At 42.6% G+C, this 23690-nt stretch overlaps 1 protein-coding gene across 1 annotated transcript in view; it reads left to right on the top strand.

Annotated features, from left to right (window-relative positions):
* The window catches only part of znf385d (zinc finger protein 385D), a 95662-nt gene that overhangs the window by 67982 nt on the left and 3990 nt on the right, over positions 1 to 23690 (top strand). Inside the window, exons 4-7 of the mRNA XM_030748962.1 lie at positions 770 to 938; positions 17835 to 18182; positions 19736 to 19917; positions 23587 to 23688. Of these exons, the coding sequence (XP_030604822.1) occupies positions 770 to 938; positions 17835 to 18182; positions 19736 to 19917; positions 23587 to 23688 (801 nt within the window). The remainder of the gene's footprint in view (positions 1 to 769; positions 939 to 17834; positions 18183 to 19735; positions 19918 to 23586; positions 23689 to 23690) is intronic.

The following is a 23690-nucleotide window of genomic DNA, read 5'->3' as shown; positions in this document are numbered from 1 at the left end:
AGCCCAGAAGCCCCACCCACCTGCTCTTCAAACCTTCTGTTTGCGAGTCCAGCGAATCAGATGAAAGCTGGCTCAAAGGGAGAGATGTAAAAGATCTGGCTGCAGATACAGGGTGAATTAAAGGGCTGCAGGAAAGTCCGGTTTAAGATAAATAAAAATCATTTTGAACTGTGAGTCATGCAAAGTTGCTCCAGTAGATTCCATGGATGCAAACGTGGAGCTGGAAATGCTCATAATGGGTCCCCTTTGGAGAAATTAGTCTCATATGTAGGTTTAATGAACATTTCATCCAAACTCTTTTATAGTTGCAGTAGCCAGAAAAATGCAACCTTAGCACCTATCCGGGGGGTGCAGCAGCTGCTGGATTGTTACTATAATGAGCTAATTTAGCAAAACTCCTCTTACAGGAAAAATATTTGACATCAAGGCCTCATAAAGTCGGCATTGGCTGTGGAACATTAAATTAATATTTGATCCAAAAAAAGTTCCCTTTACTAGCACATGAGGAGGAAAGGTAGGAGCTGTTCACTCAGTCATAATCCACCCAGTCTTACCTGCGTGCATTAAACATTCTGCTCAGAGTTTTCTAAAACTGGCAGAAACACAATCAACACTTTTTGCTGGACTGCAAGGCAAGCCTGCTAATTATGTTTAGTCTGCTTCATTGACCCTGACTGTGCTCCTTTTTAGTTTTCATATTTCAGTTCATCCAGGCTCTGTAGCTGCTTTCTCACCGTTAAATCAAGCCTGTTATTTGTTCTTCTCACAGAGCCAGGCCTTGGCCCACTACAAGGGCACCAAACATGCCAAGAAGCTAAAAGCCCTCGACGCCCCAAAGAGTAAGCTCAAAGGCTCAGTGGTCACCAAGGAAACCGCCAACCAGGAGATGGCCAAGGGCATCAACACCTCACAGGTCCCCAGCAGCGCTGAGAGGAAAGGTTTGTCTTTTCCTGCCTGCTGCATGTTCCCTCACTCAAGTCTTTTGTTGTTTTCTTTATGTAGATGCAGCCCTTCTGTTGGGAATGATTGTTAAACCTCCAAGCCCTGCTGTTTGGCATTTTTGATTTGCTGCACTCAACTCTTAATCACCTTAGGACCTGGACAGACTCACTGTTGATTATATCAGCCCCGTGCTGGCAGTGGGAAGGATGAGGCAGGGCCTCAGTGTGCTTGTTGGATTATCTAGAGCAGACAGACAACAACTCTTTGTGGCAAAACATGCTATCCCCATTCATTTGGATGTGATGATTCCATTGATGCAACATAGTGAGCAACTGGAAAACATTACATGATAATCTGGCAAAAAAAAAAAAAAAAAAATCCTGGCTCGGATATTTTGTTGCATGCAAAGTTTTATTCCTGCTGTTTACCTTGCAACTTATTAACCAAAGTTAATATGTTGCAATGCTGACACCATAAATTTCCACAGCTGTAAAATCCTCTCTCATAGCATTACAAACAGATGTGCAGTGTTTGGGCATTTGAAAGGTATTTTAATGGACGAATCTAGATTAGAATTTCTGGATTACACCTCGTTGGTTTCAAATTCTCCACAAAGCAGCCTGCTGCACTTTTTTATTTATTTATTTTTTTTGCATCTTCCTATTCTCGGTGTCTACGTTCCATTTTGTCCTCATCCCATTTTTCTGACATTATTCTGGTTCACATTATCATGTGCTGACTCCGTGCATCTTAATATTCATCATGTTGCAGCCAGGTGGCTTTCTAAATCCAGTTATCTTGACCAGGTGTTTGCTAAATAAGATTCTTGGTCTCTGTGGTGTTCTCCTGCTTAAAACATGTTTAAAAAGTAAACACAAACTAACTGCAACTTTCAGCGCCTGACAGGAACCAGATGCACAATATTTTAAATGGTTTTATCTGCTGTGTCCTGTGTCGGTCCTGCAGAGGATAATGTTTCTGGCAACTGAAAGCGCTGCTGAGGAGCCCTGCCCTCTCTGTCTCCTGAAGTATAATATTCCTTAAGCTGCCTGTTATTATGTCATAAAACTGGCCCAATGAAAGTCTTCCCCTTCAACTGTAACAATAGAAGTTTTTTGAGTAATTAGAAACACATTGAGCTATAACCTCCAACCATGTCTTCTTCCAATGTTCCAAAGTATTTAAATTAGGAGCACATTTCTGGAGCCCGTTTTGCATCGTGACCTATGCTCGTGCAGAACCTTATACAGCATCGACACTTGAAGTCTCAAGTGCTCACACTATGTGTGCTGGTTTCCCCACCTTTAGCCTGTTTTATGATTTTATCTGAGCATGTGAAGGTTTGCAAAGTTACAAAGTCCACCTCAGAAAAATGACGTCAGGTCGTTTCTCTGTCGACATGTTTACGTCACTCGTCTGCGTCCCAACGAGTTGAAGCAAAGCAGCTCACCGGAGCCACGACCCGAGCACACCAAACGATCTCGTTGTTTCCAACCAGAGCGAACACACGGAGCCTGTGTTGCTCTGTTTACTGTTCGTTACAATGTCACCAAAGAATAGAAACATTTTATCTGTTTCTCACAGGTCAGAGGTCAGCTAATGTTGTAATGTTTAGGACTAATCACGGATTGGGGAAATTTTAAGCCATATTAAATGATTGTGTGTTACTCTTTTTGCTTTTCTGCATTTCATTTAAATATTATGGATTCCTGCTTTGCTGATGTGCTGCCTCTCAACCAAGTCACATGAAATTTGAGTTGGTAGGTTTTTTTTTTTCCCTATTTAAATCTATATCTGTGTACCTACTAGTATGAATGGACTTACTAATACCTCGATTTTGCTCGATCAGCCGACCGAGCTTTCGGGGGCTGGAGGGAGGCGTTAAGGCCACAACAGCTAAAACTGAGCATCTCAGACAGGAAGTAAAACTAGTGAAAAGGAGCTGCAGCAATAAACAGAATAAGAAAATCTTTTCATCACATTGAAATATGTACATATTCTTGTAGACCCCCAAATAAAAATATGAGTGAAATATAGGCATTTTAAAGAAAACTTGAGGTGAAACATTTTAAATCCATGTTTGATAGTTGTGGAATATCCAGGCTGCTCAAATACCCCGGATGTAACCATTTTAAAAACACTACAATAAAACAGCAATAAACAAACAGGGAGCTTAATCTGATATATTTCACCTCGTGCACATCATGTGTTAGTCTTTAAGTTATATTAAGAGCTTCACACCTGGCTGCAGTCTGTCTCGTATCCCGCAGAGTTACTTAGCTACTACACAAATGTCAAACCATTAAGAGGAGCAATTTGCACTCAAGCTTCCCTGAAGCCAGCCCACACTGCAGTCTGTCGACATTTACCGTAAGAGACGGGCGCTGATGTGATGTAATGTTATGTCGAGCTGTCGCTTTGGAGGTCTCCACATCTGAATAACAGTAGTTATTAAATCTTAACAGAAATTGTGACTAAATTTACAATATTGTTTTGTGCAAAGAAAAAATGTAAAAATCGGAGCTTCTGGTGTATTTCTGTCACAGACGAGTCTCTGCAGCCTTGAAATGCTGTTGACCAATATAAGAAATCTGCTGTATCTAATATCGATACATATTTAATGCACTGAGTGTGTTTCCACTCCCTTAGCTGCTGCTGAACATTTAATTTTAATTAAATAGTTATTCACTGTTTACTCTGTTCATGGGGAGGTCATGTTCTGTGGGAGCCTTCAGCATTCAGGACTCAGTAATTAACCAGCTGGATTTGTAAGAAATCAAGAGTTACACTTTTTGTGATCACCCTGCTAATGTTTACACAATTAACTTGTGAAACATTTCCTGACGACATCTTTTGCTCGTCCTCCACCGCATTAGATAATTAATTCATCAATACATCGCCGTGACAAACATTTATAGTTAATCGCGCGTCATTTTTTTTTTGTCTCCATTTTTATTTCACAACACAATTCTTCTTCTTGAGCGTCCCCGTCAGTCGCTGGAGACGAGTTATCTGAGTAAAGCAGCAGACGGGAGCGCTAAAGCCCTGCTGATGAAATGTCACAGTGAAACGTGTCATCCTGAACTGTGATGGTCACTGAGGAAGAATTAAGTCGCAAAATAAACGGCCCTACTTTGACATTTTAAAATAAACACAGCTGGAATTAAATCAATGTGCCTGTTGCTCAAAGAAGCTCAACAAAATCCTGGAAGACCGAAATAAGAGGAGGTTGTCTTTAAATCCTGATTATTTATGTTATTCCTTTAATTAGAGATTGAAAAGCTTTTCCATCCATAGACTGCAGGTTTGGAACCTGCAGCTCCGGAGCTGATGTGGAAATAAACAGTGAATTTCTTTTATACACTAGCAGTCAAAATTTGAACATGTTAATCGGTTCAGTGTGTCCAAACCTGTTATTTTTGTGACTCTTCAATGATTCTCCAGCTGTAATAATGTGTAGCCTACCATGTACACAATTTAAAAAAAAAACAGTGTTTATGTTTATGTAAAATTTACGTAGACTTCTATGGCTGTTAATGGTGGCTAGCATGGCGTATACATATAAATGGCTGTAATGAATCCCTGTGGATTCCTAATCTCTGTCTCTGCCCCCCCAGCAGATGACCCCCCCTCCCTGAGCCTGGTTTTGCTGGAGGTTTCTTCCTGTTAAAGGGAGTTTTTCCTTCCCACTGTCACCAAGTGCTGCTCATAGGGGGTCGTTTGGACTGTTGGGTTTTCTCTGTATTATTGTAGGGTCTTTACCCACAATACAAAGCACCTTGAGGCGCCTGTTTGCTGATTTGGTGCTATATAAATAAAATTGAATTGAATTAATGCAATAAAAAAAAATCAGAAAAATGGAGACTTACTGTGTGCTTGAGCTGCAATGAAAACTCAGCAAACACTAGAAAAAAAGTCATGTGCAAAGATGTTTCCAGAACAAACAGGATATTGTTGCTCAGAAGAGCTTCTCCTCACACTGAACTGAACATTAGCAGTTCAGCTCACTGCAGAGTAATCTCATGTGCTTAATGATCTTAATTATTCACACCTAATAGTAATGTTGATCAGCTAATTCATAATTAATAGGCTGTGTTTTTGGTTTTTGATAATAAAGGCTGAAAGCAGCTTTTTGAACACACAGAGCAGTCTGATCATTTGTAGCCACACCGGCCTCTTTGCCTGCTGTGTGTTTGTGTCCATCATTGTCTCACATGATTAAAGTCAGCAGTGGGTTTTTTCTGGGAGAAAGTCATTTAGTAGCGACACATGTCTGTGTTTCACTTTTGCACGTTGAATTTGAAATGAAAAGATGACTTCTAGCTGAACCTCTTCCATCTCAGTGCAGAGCGGCTGTGCAGCATATCAAACCGATCTGACTCAATGTGACTCGACGTTTCTGAAGGTACGAGTAAGAAAGTCAGATCGGTGGCATGAGTGATATTTTCTATAAACATCACATAATCTTTAATGGAAAAACTGACATGAAGACATTCAAACCTTCACCCTGAAGTAAAAATCACAGAATCTTTTTCCGTATCCATCTGGATTGTTTCGGTGTCAGCTGCCCAGTGTTGCAGATATCAGCTGTAAAAATGTTTCGTTCTCTTGAATATAAATGAATAAAATATTACTTGTGTTGTGGTGCTTTAAGTTGCAGCAGTAATGAAACTAAACAAAAGAAAAAACATTTTGAAAAATTGATACAATTAAGCTCAAATGGATACATTTTTGGTTAACCGGGTTTTTCCATTTTTCACACCTAACCTACACTCACCGCCGCGTTACTGTGCAAAAGAAAGCGTGCACGAAGAGGCTCGTGTTCCTGACAGCGTGACACAATAAAAAAACAGAGATGATGGCTCGTTGACGGAGTTCTCCGACTAATGTTGGCCAGCTGCACAGAACAGAGTGTGCAGCTGGTAGTCATCAGAAAGTTCTTCATAGTTATATTTTTTTGTCATGCTTAGAACATCACAAGGCAAGTACCCTTCAGCTCCATCACACTTACAGTAAGAGAAGGCAGGGATCTCCAAATCTGTGCAGCTGACACTGGAACGGTGTAGATGGAGAAAGCGCTGCAGGCCACGGGGAAAAGCTCGTTTTCTTCAGCTAAAAAATAGAAGGCTAAACAACAAAGGTGGAGCTCAGACACTGACCTCCTCCCACTGCTCCTGAACTGAGATCCTCATCTGTAATGGACTCTACACAGCTCTGACATTAAACTTACACTTAAGCCTGGGGAAAATTGTAAACACATTATACACAGACGGAGACCCTCTGAGACCCTAAACAACACGCTGTCATAACCCAACACACAATCAGCTATTAATCATTTCAGAGAAGGGGGGGGGGGGGCTACATTTCTATACAGCATCTCACTATCGTATCTACAGCCTGTGGGGGCGGTGGTTTGTCACAAGTGGTACAGGGTAATGAATATTAATGCACTCAGATGTCAAAAGAATTAATTGTCGAGGCGGGTAAATGCTGCATTATCTGTGAGGCTCAAGTGTTTGATGGTGCATCAGGGTCACAAAGCTGACTTTAATGACACGTCGAGATCGGAGGAGAGTGATGGAGTTCCTGTGGAAAGAGGGAGGCAGAGCTCTCTGTGCTTTTGCAGTGTGGGCTTTCAATTAGATTGTTTTGTTCTATAAATTACAAGTGAGAAAATATATTATTTCCATTATAATTTTGGTGCAACATATCTGTGGTGGGAACAATGTAATCTGATTGCTCATTTTTGTTCTGCAGAAATCCATCTGATTGTGAATGTTTTGTAATGAGAGGTCTGCAGTTGAGCGACTGCTTAATTAATGCTGGGCGAGTTTTCTTGTGAATGCAAAATGAAACAGTTTGAGCTGGTTAAACCTGTCCACACATACACTTCGTTATAACACCTGTTCTGCATGTTTTTGCCTTTCGCCCACAAACTTGGTGATAACAGAATATCTTCACTTTGCAAGAGTTTTCCAAAAAGGTCGTTTTCACTTTAGTCCCTCCTGATTCGTCTCTCCTTTGCTCCGTTTCTGTGGATTCCTGTGACCCAGATATTGATCTCACTGCTCATCTCGAAGGATATCTCAAATCCAAAAGTGCATCTCGAGAAGAGAGGAGGGCTGAAGGAGCTGTGAGCGTGGATGCAGAAGTCTGCACGATGTATGAAAGACGTATCACACACAGCTGGGATGTAAGAATAATAGTGGGAGGAGGACTCTGCAAATAAGCTTTGCATTTGTATTCATAAGTTGTTTTAGCTATTAACATCAGTAACTGCAAAAATCACACTTTGCTCCCTCCATCTTTTGTGTGCGTGTGGGTGTGAAAGCAAAAATGTGTGATATCCGTCAAATTCTGCCACGTTGTGGATTTAATTAAAAATTAAGCAGCAGTAGGCTTAACAAAAACAAGAGGCAGGTAATGCAGCTGTGGCCCACATCTCACTTAAGTGACACTGATTTAAAGTGACGGCACTGCAATAAACACGCCTCTCTCCTCTTGTCTCATCCTCGCCTCATCTTCATCTCAGCTGGGAGGGACTAAGACTGCAGTGTTTCTGATTGGCTAACGTGTTACGGGGGTCCTATCCCTGCCCTTTTGTTTTGCCTGAAATTAATAAACAATTGTGTATTTTTTGTGTGGATTGAGATTTTATTATTTTATGATTTTAAAATAAAAAAACAGTAAAAAACAAACAATTGAAATAATCCCCACCTACATATAGACTCCACCCTGAAAACACAGGGTTCCTTCTGCCACGTGTAAGGAAAAAAAACTCAGTCATCTCAGGAACAGAGACTGTGGTGTGAAAAAATTTAATTTATATAGCGCCAAATCACAACAAACAGTTGCTTCAAGGTGCTTTGTATTGTAGGTAAAGACCCTACAATAATACAGAGAAAACCCAACAGTCAAAACGACCCCCTATGAGCAGCACTTGGTGACAGTGGGAAGGAAAAACTCCCTTTTAACAGGAAGAAACCTCCATCAGAACCAGGCTCAGGGAGGGGGGTCATCTGCTGTGAGGGGGGGGCAGATTAATAATAACTAATGATTAAACATGATTTAACAAGTGAACACACTGTAACGATTCCACCGGTGATTTCAAATTAAAGTCAGTTTAACCAACGTGTAGATTGTGCTAAACACTTTAAATATTACATTGAATTGTTGTGAAATTACTTAAACTTTGTTAATTTAGCTAAATTCATGTATGATATTTTTCAGTTTGGGGTTCAGATTTTTTAACTTAAAAACAATCAAACACGAGTTTCCAAGAACATCAGCCCAGCATTTAGGGGTCCGCGTTAAAGTGTGCGCTCACAGGTAAAGTATTTGAATTCTTAACGTTCCTGTAGCTGCACGTTTTATGAGACCAATGAGCAGCTGGACACAGTAAGACAGTAGATTAGCCAGATGACTCAGCGGCCGCCTGTCAAGTGTGTTTGTGCGCGTCCTTACACCGGCACCGGGGAGAGCGGGGGTAAAGTGGGAGAGAGAGAAATGCCCACAGCACAGCCGCCATCTCTCAGTTCCAGTCCAGTGCCTGAGGAAATGTACCCTGATATTAGCTATTAAAGAGCAGATTGTCAGGGGAGCCATGCCAGCACTGACAGCAGCTGTACAATGGGGCAGGCTGCTGGGGAGGCAAGAGGCTAGCTCAGGCATTTTTTACTCCACAGACTCCCTCCCCGGCAGCTGACACCCTCCACCGCCCTTCCACCCCGTCCTTTCGCCCCACCCTCCTCCGGCCTTTGTGCATCCGTGTATAAGCACTAAGCTATGAAAAGCCTCCGACAGACGTCAGAGGCAACAGCATACCTGATGAGCGTGTGACCAGATTGGCTCCATACCTGCGCGGTGCTGCAAACACTCTCGTTCGTGAGGTTTCTGGATGCTGATGCGTAACCACAGAAACTTCCCAGAAACAGAAATTAGATGCGGATCATTTGTTTTTGAATGAAACTGGAAAGAGATAAATCTGTATGAATTCAAATCAATAACTCCTGCTGTGTTTAAGTGTCAGAGATAATGTTGCTTTTTTTTCCCCCTTCGACAACAACAAAAGAAAAATGATTGCAAGCTTCGACGCACTCTTATTTGTAAATGCAAATTTGTCATCTTATCAGTCTTCTGTGCTAGAAATACTGAGCCTTGACTCTTTGCTCATTTACTCACTTTGAATACCGACAAGAGGGGAGGAAGAAAAATCACGGATGTCAAATGAAATTTGACAGAACTCAAGAGCCATGAGGGATTTATGTCCTTTAAATTGTGACAGGATATAATAAGGCCCAATCATTTTAATTAAAGAGCCTATTCCAGCTTCATTGTGGAAGGTAATCAGATCTCTGGGGAGTCTTGTGACTGCCTGAAAGCTTAAACGGGGTGGAAAGTTTTCCGAGCCGCGTTTCTCCTCTATCGCCACGGGAAATATCAGGGGAGTCAGGAGAGGCCGAGGCACAAATAGAGGGAAGAAAAGAGGCTGTGTCCTGTCTTGAAGGGTCACAGCTCCTTTCCCCATCTGCCTCTCGCTCGGTTCTCTTTATCATTGTTGACTTCGCCACTCTCAGCCTCTCGGTTTCTCTCTCTTTAATTGTGTCCTTTACTCGCTTGCTCTCTTTAATGCCATCTCTTTTCTCTCACCTTCTCACGCCCCTCTACCTACCCCCTTTCTCCCCCCTTCCTCCTCCTTTCACACACTTCTTCTTCTTCCACTGTTTTTGTGTCACAGTTTGCTTACTTTTCTCATCTCACTTTCTCTCTAATTCAATTTTTCTGTCTTCAGCCCTTTTTGTTTCTTCTCCTTTCCTTTTACCTGGCCTCAATCTCTCTCTCTCTCTCTCTTTCTCTGCCATGTACTCTGCCCTGCTTGCCCGTACCAACTTTAGATTGATCACAGTCATTACCTCCATTAATGAGATGGGATTGAGTTCTTAACTGGGCCTTGCACAGCCAGTTAGGTCACACTGACTGGGGATATGGATTACGGGAGGCTTCCCGGGGAGCGGGGCGTCCTAGGCCAGCCAAAGTACACTTTAATCACCTGCCCCTCGAACAGCAAATGGCTCTTTAATGACACCGTGGTAGATGAGTTCACCCCAACACAAGGGCGAATGCATGCATGACTTACCATGGGATGGGCTCACCAGCCAGCTTCTATAGGAAGCAGATGAAGAAGAACCTTCTCACAGATTTTCTTTGCACCTTTATCAAACACTGATGGTTAAATATGTATGAGCTGTAATTCACACAGCTAAGTAGAATTTAATGTTTCAGTGGGTTTGATTAAGCAGGCTTAGCGTAAAGACTGGAAGCAGATGGAAACTTCTATCATCTGTTCAAATTAAAAAATAGGCCTAACAACATCTCTGAAGCTCAGTGGCTGTATAAAAAGAAATGAGCGACGCCCCGGCCACCCACAGTTTTAAAGTACTTCTTTAACATATGTAAAAATACCAAAACAAACAAGATACAATGTACTACAATGTTTCTCCAGCTTTATTAATAGCCACCTGAGCATTTTTGTCTTTTCTCTGTCTAAAAATAAAATTGTATGTGACTGAGTTACTCGCTCTTATTTTGAAAGTTCAGTTGCCGCTACACAGATAGCCCTGGTGATTAATATTTCATGTTACCTCCCATTTGGCTTCCTGGCTCAGTTGTTATTGTGGCAGTCCTCAATATTATATATCTGCTTCCCCAAAAAAGGATCTCATCCCGTGGTTGGACCGCTGTCTTAGACTGAAGCTTGTGTGTGTGGTCTTCCTTCTGCTCTGGAGCTTCATACCAACCAGAACGTGCAGCAGGTGGACTGGTTCATGTTCCACTGTGCCGAGCTCACCGATGCTGCAGCGCTGCAGTCCACAGTGGAGGAGATAGAGTTCACCTGCAGGATGAGCGGCTCGCTTAAGAGGCAACTGATTATAGCGACCTTTCACGTAAAGCACTTGGCGAATAAAATATTTGCAGAGAAGAAGCTTATAAAGAGAAACAAATAAAGCACATCTGTGGAAGTGACTGAGCATCAGCATCCTGGCCTCATCAAGAAGTTTCCTACATCTCAGCAACACCCCAGGAGTTCTTCAGTGTGGTGCTGATGGGTGTTAGCACGCTGACAGACTCCATCCACTACTTCATAATACTGGAGCTCTGTAAAGGCGTGCTTTGTGGAAGCTAATTATTTCCCTCAGTTTGGAGTCACCGTTTTAATTTACACCATCATAAACACATCCTGGACTCCTCTCTCCACCAAACGATTCAGCTGATGTCTCTCTGAGGTATCCACAAACAAGGACACTGCCATGAAGTCCATTTTTCTGACTGATACAGATATTTGTTCTCCCTAAATGATGTTACTTCTGATATAAGGAGGACAGAAAATCTCTAACTTTGAGCAGAGCATCTCTGATTACCCCCTAAAAATTATTCTGCTGGTGCATCCAGTTCAGCTCTGTAATTGTGAGAACACCTGCCAAAATCAGCTAAATGAGAACTCACAGGCATGAGAACACCAAACCTTTACTTGAACGTTTTCTGAAACTGCACTCGGCTTGCTCCCCACGCCGCTGAAAATCTGCCCAGAGAAGCAGGTGTGATGGCAGCCTTTTGGTGGCCGGTGAGCGCAGTGAGGCTGCCCGAGTTAATCGCTGTGATTTCAGGTTGTTTTGACGCTTGGCAAACCTGGGCGGACTGGGACGAAGTGGTCGTTAATTGCAGGGGGCAAAGAGGTCGCTTTGCTGCTCTGCCTGTAGCATAAATATTACTTATCGGGAGGGGCAAGGTCAGCCGTATTATAAATAGTTAACTGATTAATTATCGTTCATGGCTTGTTGGGATGCAGCGTAAAGCTGAAAATTGCTGTTACACCAGGTGAATGTTTTAAATATTAGAAGCAGAAGAACCGATGGCCTTCCATAGAACTCCAAAGGGATTTGTGTCTCCTCCCGGGATCGAACCAGGAATCTTTCTCTTCTATGATTCAAATGAGGACATGATAATTACATCCTTAAGTATGGCAGTCTTTTGAGTGTGTGGATTGAATGCACCGGGTGGATTTTCTTCCCCTTGCCTGTAGCCTTAATCTGCTTCAACTCAAATAAAATAGAATATAAATTATTCACGGCTAATGGGTGAAGTTCTTTTCCCCAGTTCAAGTTGAGCTCAAAATTTTTTAAGTCACGGTTCTGACTGTGAAAGCTGCAGATAATGGCCTTTGGATGCCAGATGTTCTTCCTTAAATCAGTGCACAGGCATCCAAAGCATCTGCTGACATAACGGAGGAGAACACGTATCCTCATGTGCACCAAACTATACCATGCTCAATGATATTAAGTCAGTAAGCAATATATACCCTGGCTTAAAGCTCAGGAGGTGACAGATCTGTTTAGGGGCAGTTTGTAAATGCCGTGCGAACCCTGCAGCAACAAAACGCTGATTTTAAAAAAGGGAAATGCTGTAAACTTCTGCTGGAAGTAACACTTTATAATAACCATCATGAATCAATGATAAATTCATCATTTAAACTTGATTCATAGAAAAAAGTTTGGTTGGATAAGCTTATTATTGGGCATTTAGAGTAAAGTTGCAGAATATGTTTGTAAAATATGAATAAATGATTACCAAATGTGCAGTGAGTCCAGTAGCACTATCTGGATACAGTTGAAACTGATGTTTGTAATATTCAGAGTGTCTGTATCAGCAGGTCCTGTGACGCAACTGTGACTGTGTGCCAGGAAACTGTGACACTTGTTACTTTATTTCAAAGCCGCTTGATTTTAGTAAACTGTAGATTGCTGGTTGGCTGGTTGTTAGCGACGCACATCTAAATAACGTCCTGTGTGGCTTTTTTGGAAAAGGGTGTGTTAGCAGTGAGTGACTGCTTTGAATACTGTGGGGTCTTATTTATAAGGGAAGGCGGGAGTTTGATGAGCAGATCGTTTCTGGGTTGCCGGTAACTCAGTTAGACTGCTGGGGTAAAGAATAAATCCAGTCTGAGGCAAAGCTTTTAGTTTCACTGTCAATCTGTCAGTCATGAGCTGATCAAAACCAAAGAATGAGATCAAAGATCTGAGCAGCTGTAATGAGTTTCAAACAGGGAATGGCTTCAGACGAGAGGCTGCAGAACAAAACAGCTTCAATGTGTCCTCACCTCAGGTCATCAAATCCTGCCCCGACACATTCGTTGGCTAGATTCGGGCACCTAAACGTGCTTGGTCGAGGGTAGAAAAAATGTGGTTCGGGTTGAAATGTGCTCAGTGTGCTTAAATGTGACACCACAACTGTTCAGGTAATTGCCATGCTGTGCACCTGGATCATCACATCACAGTGTTTCCAGAACGGCAGAATTTGGCATCAGGGAAAGCAGAGCAGGTTGATAGTTTTGCGTAGGGTTCTGAAATGATGTGGAGGCAGCACCGAATGGGATGCTGAGGACTACTCTGGCTCTGAATCCAGAAACATGAAACTTTCCCATCTTTCTTCTCTGCAGCAGAATTGCCGTCACATCAACTTCTATATTTTGTAAATTCCAAAATCCCCTGTGGAAAAATAAGTTAACTCTGAGCTGCTGTGGATGGTTTCCTGAGCCGGTGTGTAAAAACCCAGTTAGTGATAAGATGATGAGGTCAGACACCTGGAGGGAGATTAAAGGAGAACCTCTGCCCTTTCCTGTTGAATCAGTTGAGGTGCTTCAGGATCAAGCGGACTCTCGGATGGGCTCCTGTGGTATTCCGCAGGAGTATTCCAGGCATGTGCAAGGAGAAGAAGATCCTACAAAAACTGGAAGGACTACACATCCCAGGAAGACCTGAAAGATGTGGCTCAGCGGGAAGGCGGCGCCGTCCACTTTGCCGTGTGAAAAAGTGGAGAAAGCTGGTTGGATGAAGCATTTTAAAAAAGATGAATGATGATGAAAAATAGATGTTCCTCATGGCTTAAAGTCTGTGCAGAAGCACATTCATACAGCGGTGTGTGTTTCTGTTGGTGGTTCAGAGACGACAGGCCTGCTGCATGAATGTACTCAGTGCCGGGAACATTAATGTGGTTTCCCATCAATATATTAGTAAACAAAAGTGTCCTGTTCAAACTTTACATGTTCCTAAAAATTAGAAACCATCCATGACTCACACTAACTGTAGACAGCATTCACCTGAAGATGTTTTTTAATTTTTTAAAAGCACTTGAAGCTGAGCTTCCTTCTGTGCATGTCTGCTGCTTTCAGCTCTGATACATTTTTGAACCTTTGGTTGAAGCGATCTCAGTCACAGCGCAAGTTTAAAGGGTTTTGTGGCGCCAACTGCCGACACCTCCACTGGGATAAAGAAGAACCATATATAATGGCCCACAAAAATAGCATGACATAATTCACTATTGATTTGCTCTCCTGGCTGGCCGATCTTCATTTCGTGACACTGGAGCGCGGGGAACTCTGAGGCATTGGCATCGATCAGGTGACGCCGCCAAGGCAAAAATTCATTTTCGCAGACGTGGCAGCGGTCCTCTGTATTCCATAGTCCGACACGTGGTGTTGTTTTATGAGTCAAACGTATCGATCTGCTGCTGTGGTTCCTAAAAATATCAGGAATTTCCTTCAGTGCTCAGCAGCTCTTTGCACGCGTTAGTGTGATTTCTCATACGAAGAGCAGATTAGAGGTGTGACTGTCTGCAGAGCTTCTTTGATATTTATAAGCATGACATGTAATCAGCAAATCAAATCTTTTTGCTTCTGGTCTATAAAGTTACGACTGCTTGTTTGTGTGACAGTGACGTAAAATGTTTTTTTGTTTATTTTTTAACTTTAGTGCTTTCTTAGTTCCCACTTTAGCTTTAATCTTCACTTTTCAGGTTTTTGTACATTTAGAAGAATATGATATTTTTAAATATTTAGTGCTGAAGCCCCGTTCTGTCGTGTTAAATTCTCCAACAGTGACCCTTTCCCAGTATCCCAGATCCCAGTATATGTTGGTCCTCCTAGTTGGGAGCAAACGCTGTGGCCGGCGCAGCTTCCACATGTAAAAAGTGACATCGTTTGCCAGCAGTGGCTAACTCCTGTGTTTGGATCATAGAGAAGTCTGCAGCTCCTTTGATCTGTAACCACAGTAAACATTTTCCTGATGGTCTTTTGGTCTCAATCTAAATATGTAAATTATGTTTCTCAGGGGCGGGCTTACCCTGTGATTGACAGGCACTGAATGAGTGTGCAGTGTTGCTCAGTTTCACTGTCAGGTGCTCTCCTCACTCCTGAAGTCCGGCTTCAGCAGGCTGAGACAGCGCCAGCAAAAAGCATCGGCTCAAAGCTTCAGAAAGGGAATGTAGCAAACCGGTGGGTGACATCACAGTCGCTGTGTCCGTCTTTCATATACAGTCTGTGGTTGTAGATGTCAGCAGTGCATGTGACAAACTTTAGTTGTGACCAAAGTTTGGAAGCTTGTTAGTAGGGTTAGGGTTGGTCTAATTTTGAGTTAACCTGAAATTTTGGGTTACAATAAATAAATAAAGTGATGGCACAAAAGGCAGCTTAATTTTTATGGTCAGTCAATTTCATGACAGAGGGCGAGGCTCTCTGGTACATATAATCGATATAATTAAGGATCCTTTATTTTTAAATAAAAAATACCACACAACCAGTGAGTTGTTATGTTCAGGCCTGTGAAACAAGCTGTGTAAGAGCTGAAGACATACGCACATGAGTAAAATGATTATTTGATTTGCTTTCCACATGGATACATTTTGGTTTAATAAATGACCCAGAGGTCATATTCAAGCAGGCTGTTGTGAGTTGGTTGTGTGGCATTTTTCTATAACTTGTGTAACTGTAATAAGAAGTCATTATCATCATTTTTGCTTGACTGAATGGTTTAATAGCCAAAGAACTTTTCGTTGACTGCTTTGAGGTTTTAATTGTGTGCTTTTCTATTAAGTTAAAGCAAGTCGATGAACAGCACGTTCGTTCCTTCGTGTGAGCCTCATTTCCCGCTCTGGCCTTTAGTGACAGTGTGTGACACACCTGGTAAATCTTCACTGGAATAAATGGATCAGTCTGATAGCCGGTCTCTGAGACTGCACTTCCATTCTGTGTGTTATTGGACGTGTTTTTGGAAGTGCACGTTCCAATTCTGTTTCACGGCAGATGTCTCAAAACCAAACCGGGTTTAGGTTGCCAGAGTCGTGTTGCCGTGTTTATCCACAGTTTATGTTTAAGGTTGTTGTGCTCTGTGCTGCTCATCCGCCCGAGTTTTAGTGACAAAACACTAACATGTGGCGTTTGTAGCTTCCTTATGTGCTGATTTTGCAAAATGAGGTCTGTCTGTTTCTAAAGAACAAACATGTTTGGATGGAAACATGTTTCTTTTGAGGATCAGTGTTTATGTAGTTTATATAATTAATAGAAAAAATGAACTTGATCTGAGTCCAGACATTTCCAAATCTCAGCTTTCATAAGTTGAATACATGTTGAGGTTTTGTGACCAGAAGCTGGCAGGTCCAAACACAGAACACGTTGAGGTCTCGAGCTGGCGAAGTGAGAGCAGGTAGGAGGGAAGAAGCTGGAGAGGACACGGGCGCATGAATGGTGTTGTTTGGTGTGAGACTTGTGCGGGCAGTGAGCTGTGCAAAAGGAGGCAGCCAAGTTAGAACTAAGGAAATCTTTATAAAGGGGCCAAGAGTTGCTACCACACTGGTGATGCAAACAGTTTGGCAGGAAGTGAGTGAAAGGAATATAAACACCGCAGCTTGATTGAAGCCATGTGCGGCAGCCCTGATGCCGGTGAGAGGAAGCCACACCTCTCATTGCACGCAAACACTACAGGGCACTAGCCTACCTTCTCAGATTGTGCATCCTTGATTCCTTTCCTCGCCTCGTATCCACGTGTCTCTTGGTGCCTCGCGCCGAAGACGCAGTCGAGGGAGCGAGACAAGAAGAGAGGAGCTGAGGTTTCACGTATTTAACCAAATGAACTGTTCTTCCTTCAGAACCATCATTTTAAAGGGATTCAGGTGAGTCGATTAAATATGACTCACGTCTCATCTGCTGTTGCATTTTCTCAGATGTGAATACCAGTGTTCATGACTGATGTACTGAGGCCTGCAATCAATGAAATTCACAGGCTAAATGTGGCAAGAAGAAAGAGATATGATACATTCATGTTTTTTAATGACACACACACACACACACACACACACACACACACACACACACACACACACAGTGAAGGGCAGACAGTTTGATTGCAGAGCTGATCATCTTAAATACCTGAAACAGGTTATGAATACATATCTGTCCCCCCTCCCACCATGGTTTTTATTAGAGATGCAGCTTTTTTCATTTGCAGTATGATACAGGTATCTGATCCAGGACCAGCGGTAAATTAAGGAGCTGTATTCCTCAGTCTCAGGAAATACTGGAACGATGCATCCCTAGTTTGTATATTTCAAGAGTGTAGCTTCTTCAGCAAGCCTCCTCTGTCCTCCAGAGGCATTTGATCCTTTAAGACGGCACACAGACTGATTTATGGGTGGACAGGAGACAAAACAGAGAAATGAAACAAAACCCATGAACGACAGAGTGCAAGACAGCGAGAGACAGAGACACAGATGGGGAGGAAATAAAGATGTAGAGGAAAAAAAATAAGTAGGCCAGCACTGGAGGCATGAGCAGTATGACAGCGTACAACAGAACCTCTTTACTTTAGGTCAATATTTCATGTTATATTCTTGAATAAAGCAAACAAATGAAATAGAAATGATGCTGTGAAGTCTGAATGAAAACACATTAAGCCACCTGTGGAGTGAAGAGCACATGAATAAAACATTTCTGTCCCTGAATGATGGATGGATAAATATGATTCAAAACAAACGCCTCTCTCTGTGTGATTTCATTCTCCCTACAGATGGCCTCCCTGGAACAGCGCCCCCAGTGCTCTCCCCCGTGCTCAGAATGACACAACCCCTGGCATCCTTGGTGACCCCCACCACGCCAACGCCAGCACCTGTGGCCCCGCTGATAGTCCCGAGCAGGACGTCTGCCACGGCCCTAGAGACTACCTCAGCTGCTGGGGAGGACGAGGGGCACTCAAAGCTAAATTCCCCATCAGAACCCGACCTCCCGGAGCCGGATGCTGAACCCGAGGCGGAGACAGACACAGAAACAGAGGAGGAGAAGGCTCGCCGGCTTCTCTACTGCTCGCTCTGCAAAGTGGCGGTCAACTCTGCGTCGCAGCTGGAGGCTCACAACAGCGGTAAGAAATGTGTGCCGAGATGTGCTGCAAATGTTCAGAGTTTGAGTGTATGATGGAGCATTTTTTTTTTTTTTTAAACTTAAAACAGAAAACACCCCAAAAAAGTCTGGATCTGCTGCACGAATGAGGCGTTTACCTGCTGGTAATGTTTCTCTCAGTAAACACGGGCTCGGCGTGATTGTTTCAGTCCATGTTGTGCAATTTCCACGACAGCATCTGTGTTGAAATGATTTTCTCGGTGAGCCGGTGCTTTTTTGTGGGGAAGGTTGTTATCTGCTGGGTTCCTTCGGTGTCGAAGCGTTTGTTTGTCATTATTGTAGAGTTATCTCCGCCGTCTTCAACAATCATTCTGAGGCCGGAAAAAAATAAATAAATCTTCAATTATCCTGCGGTGGTTTCCATAGGAACCTTTTATCAAACTTTGATCAGGTATTGTGAGACATCCTTACTTCTGAACACAAAGTGAATCATTGTTTCAGACTAATTTCTCGCACTGCATTCACACACACACACACACACAGTGACAGTACACTGAGTCATCTCTGCTTTCGGTCTGAGCTTCGTGATGTCCCGCTGATTCTCGTTGCAGCATCTCTGTATTTTATTTTTTTTAAAGTGAAGCTTTTTATTAAAGTTTTAACAAAGGAACACAGTTAAATAAAGATTTCTAAACAGTTTGCTCAACATGAAAAACAATCCATTGCTGAAATGATCATCAGCCAGGTTGAATTTCGCAAGTGACCACAAAGCTCAACATGAATTCAGATGAATCAGGCGTCTTCATTACTGAGTATTTGATCATCTCAGAACCATCCAACCAGGTTTGTTACCCCTGCCAGCAGTCTTTTTTTTTGGCAGTTGCAATAGCTAAAATACTCCATTTGCTTTCAGTTAAAGTGAAGTCAGAGTCTTTGGGTTCAGTGCTTCACTTCGATTGGCAGTGACAGTTTTGCATAAACTTGGAGCTCCTTTTTTAGCTCTTCAATCTGCTGGATTACACTACTGAGCTTTAGGAGCTGGACCTAAACGCATGCATGGCTCCCAGCTGGTAGTTAGATCGTAGGTCAAGCTTGTCCAAAAATTATTGCAATCTGAAATGTAGCTGATTTCCTGCTGAATATTGAACATCAGTACCAAAACATGCTAATTTACTGCACAAGAATCCTATATTAATGACATCTGTGTTGGTTATTTGAGCTTCTGTTTGAGTGAAACTGAAACAAGTTCTGCAGAGGTTTTGGATGGCAGCATGATCCAGTGAACCAGCTGAGGGCCAGCAGAGGCATTGTTCCAGGGACTGAACCTACAGTGCAACCTGCCCCTTACCCCCCCCCCCCAGCCCCGAGACAGCTGTTTCCTCAGTGACTTTAATTGGACTATTCACTGTCTTTGGTCTGGAACATGAGGATAGTATTACAGCTTTGCCCTTTCACACAATGACCCTCACAGATCACAAAAAAAGCAGCATTCCTCTGATTTCACCTTTCCCTCAGGCTACCTCTGCTGAGTGAAATTCACGTACTGACCAAACCGCCTCCTGTTTGAACCTGCAGGTACGAAGCACAAGACGATGCTCGAGGCCAGGAGCGGCGTGGGCTCCATCAAGTCCTTCCCTCGAGCGGGAGTCAAAAGCAAATTGGCAACGTCCTCCAAATCGTCAACGGGCCTGCAGAACAAAACGTTTTACTGTGAGACGTGCGACGTGCACGTCAACTCAGAGACTCAGCTAAAACAGGTGAGAGAGACGCGCCCACCGAGACGCTCAGCGGCAAACTGGAAAAACTGATTTCTGTGTAAAATCGGTCCTCGTTTTTATGCTCATAAAATATATAAAAATGTAATTAAGCACAGCCATATACAGATTAGGCTGCCATAAAATCAAAATGTTTGCAATAATATGACATTTTACTTCTTTAGTTATCTTGCCTCACAAATATCAGGCCAAAATAAAATCATTATCAAGCTTTCTTTTTGTTTTTTTTAACTCCATTAGTGAATCATTTGGTCTTTTTGGAAATTATTTGTCTCAACTAAATTCTCTGCATTTGGAAAGGAAAAGTCCAGCAGACAGTGGCACTTTCATTAGTTTCTTATTTACATTACAATTATTAAAAAGGTTTATTTGGAGCTTTAACGCTTTGTTTAATGCCATCATGACTTTATTAGATCTACCTGGAGGACTACATGGAAAAAATTCAAACAAAATTTTGATTGAATATTTTATAATGAGTCATAATAGTTTACAGTTTGGGGGAAAGGAGGATTTTCTTGACCTCTACTGGACTCAAAGAACTTGAACATTTATTAGAACTTTTAGTTTCACCGTCTTTCACTGAGGGCGGTGTTGTGGTTGGTGTTGGTGAACCTCCTGATCAGATGGGACCTTTTTGTGAGGAGTTTACATGTTCTTGTGCCTACAGTGTTGTAGGGACTGCAAACATAAACCGAGCATCATTAGCTGGAAAAAAAAGATCACAAAAGTCTGAAAAACATGACAAGAATTCAGGAAGACAAACACAAAGACTCAGGCTGTACACTCACACAGCGTGACAGGGACAAAAGGAAACACAAGGCTACATATACACAGAAGACTGATTACTTACAAACAGGAGGGAGAGGAACACAGGTGAGGACAATTAACAACAGGACAAACCAGTCAGGGAATCAGGGGAAGACGGAAAGGAAGGAAGACTGATGCTAGACATGAAAGGAAACAGTCTCCGAGTAAAACAGGAAATAATCAACAGAGACACGAATGCGAACTCTAAACAAGATATACGAGGAAAGGAAACAAAGGGACCGAGGCATGAACACAGTCTGAGAGCGAGACAGCAGACAGACTTTTTCTACAGAAAATACAAAAAGCTCAAACTCCTAACTAGAATAACCAAAGTAAACCAAAGCCAGAGAATCAACCCACTACAAAATAATCATAATTTGACATCTGAGTCACTGGAATGCACCTTTGGATGTCTTCAGCTGGTTGGACCTGCTACAGCATTGTAGGCCAATGCATGAATGAGTCCCTGTTGCAGGTGGTGAACTGTGAGGTCTGGGTTGCAGTGGTTGCAACAGGACGCTTCCTTCGGTTTCTCCTCTCTGCAGCAATCTGACCTCTCCAAACATCTTAATAAATACTAATACTAACAGGATACTTGTGGACAGTGAAACACCAGGCAGCACAATCCATGCCTGAGTTTCCCCATTTGTCTGTGGAGACGTTGCATCCTTAAAACAGAGTTTGGCATGACTGACTCATGGTGCCCTGGGCTAGCTGTCCATGCAGGATTTCTTTATGTAGCAAACAAAGGTGCTCCAACCGTCGCAGGCGGTGCCGGTTCAGCAGGGAGCGCCTGCTGGGGATCTCAGTGTGCTGCAGGATGTCTCGGTGAGGAATGGTGGTCCAGGTTTCTCTTCCATATAGTGGGGTCCTGAGGATGCAGACCCGGTGCAGTCTGATCTTTATGTGTTCATTCTTGATGATGTTTGCCTTCTCGAGTTGATGATCGAGTGAGAAGGTGTTGTTGATGGTGAACTCCAGGGAGGTGAAGCCGTCTACGACTTCTAGGGTGATGTTTCAAAGAGAAACTCAAATATATTAAGAGTTCAAAACAGTGAAGATGAACCAAAACTGGGAACAACGATGATTTTCCCCCCACGGTCCAAATACATGCTTGTTAGGTCCAGTTATGATTTTTAAACTGGCCTCAGGTGTGGGCGTCTGTATTTTATTGCCGTCATATGAGTTCTCACAGAGAAACAATTACATGCATTATTATAATAAACTTGTTCCTATAAAACCCACATTTACCTGCACCCAACTTCTTCCTTTATTCCTGCTGGATATCAGTCAGAAGTCTTTCAAATGCAGGAATCCTAAATAACGCTCCTTAAATAAAGTACATGGCCAAGAAATTGTGCTTCTCCTGCAATAATAAACACAATAAGCATGCTTTAATTTAACATGAGGTTAAACGAGGGAACAAGAGAAAGGTGACAAAAATTTCACTGTGACTGAAACGCACGAAGCTTTTCATTGCAGTTCCCGTGGGACTCGAGCTGCTGATCATGAGGGGGGGGGTTGTCAGCTCCAACACCCGGAGACCATTGTGTTCAGACTGAGCTGGCTTCGAGTTTTCTCCCTGAAAACAGGATTTGTATGAATTTTTCATGTGAGGACTTTTGCCGAGTGCTTCTGAACAGCAGCAATTCTCTGTGAAAAGAATCCAGCATGACACATTTGAGTTAGAGCTGAAAGCAGAAGAAAAGTGCGATTGTTAAGCCCACTACAAGGACCTGTGAAATTTAGACACAGCCAGAAATTTGCCTTTTGTTGTCAGCATGTACCCACTCTGAATTTACTGGCTTTAGGTCACAGCGTATTTCTCTGTCTTCTATTTTATTGGTTCGTTCAGATCTGGCCCGATGCTCCGAGGCTTTCCACGAGAATTGAATTTAACAGTGGAATATAGTGTGGCATTTAGCAAAAGGCTCTCTGAGGTGTAACTTGCAGTGATAGAACTGCAGTCATTTTCACCATGAGTGGGTACAGTCACTATGAAACCCATAAAGCTGGAAGACCTTTTGCTATGAGTCAATAGGTGTATTTTTGGTCTTCGTACCTCCTTTTCTGCTCTCCGTGTTCCCTCCTCGGTCCATGAAAAGGATGTGAAATTGCGGCAGTAATAATGATGGAAATAATTCCATTTTCTCTAGTTTTGATGTGGAGTGGCACTTTTATGGGAGTATTGGTATTGCAGTATTATTTGTGCATGTTGAATCTGTATGTGTGCAGTCTGATTTGATGAGGTGTAAAGGAATCTGCAAAGGTCTGTTCGACTCTGGGCGCACATCAGAAGCCTTTAAATGTGCGTTCAGGTTTGTGAGCTGGTCTAAAAATGCAGATACTGTTTGTGCATGCATGCAAATTCAGATTTGGCTTTAAGTAGTAAGGAAAGAAGTAGTAAGGAGCTTTAAGTAGTAAGGAAAGTAGTAAGGAAAGAAAAAGCACATTTCCACTTCAGTGATGCGTCCCCGTCTATGTTCCTTTGACTTTTCCTTTTACAAACCTTACTCACATTAACAGATTGTTGCACACATTCAGAAATCTTTGTCACATTTGCAGGTTTTATTGCTGCTAAACTGCAGTTTCAGGGTAAGAGGTCGATGTCTCTGCCAGAGCAGGATTCTGTGTTTGGAGGTGGTTTAATGAAGAAAATCAGAAAAATACTAACCTCACCTGACCTGCTCTGCAGCCTATAAACATATAAATATTTTTAATTGACTGACAGAAACAGCAAATGATCAATCTGTTTCTGTTAAGGCTGGAAGTAAATTTTCATATTGGAATAACCAATGAAAGCATGAAAGTGTGACTCGTTCTGGATCTGTGTCTCATTTCCAGCACATCAGCAGCCGGCGTCATAAAGACCGAGCAGCAGGTAAACCAGCCAAACCGAAATACAGCCCCTACAGCAAACCACAGAAAGGCCAGACCAAGCAGCCGGT

The sequence above is a fragment of the Archocentrus centrarchus genome, chromosome 16 (assembly GCF_007364275.1).
Source record: "Archocentrus centrarchus isolate MPI-CPG fArcCen1 chromosome 16, fArcCen1, whole genome shotgun sequence".
Classification (NCBI taxonomy): domain Eukaryota; kingdom Metazoa; phylum Chordata; class Actinopteri; order Cichliformes; family Cichlidae; genus Archocentrus; species Archocentrus centrarchus.
Note: the sequence above shows the minus strand (reverse complement) of the source record. Positions and strands in the feature narration are given on the sequence as shown.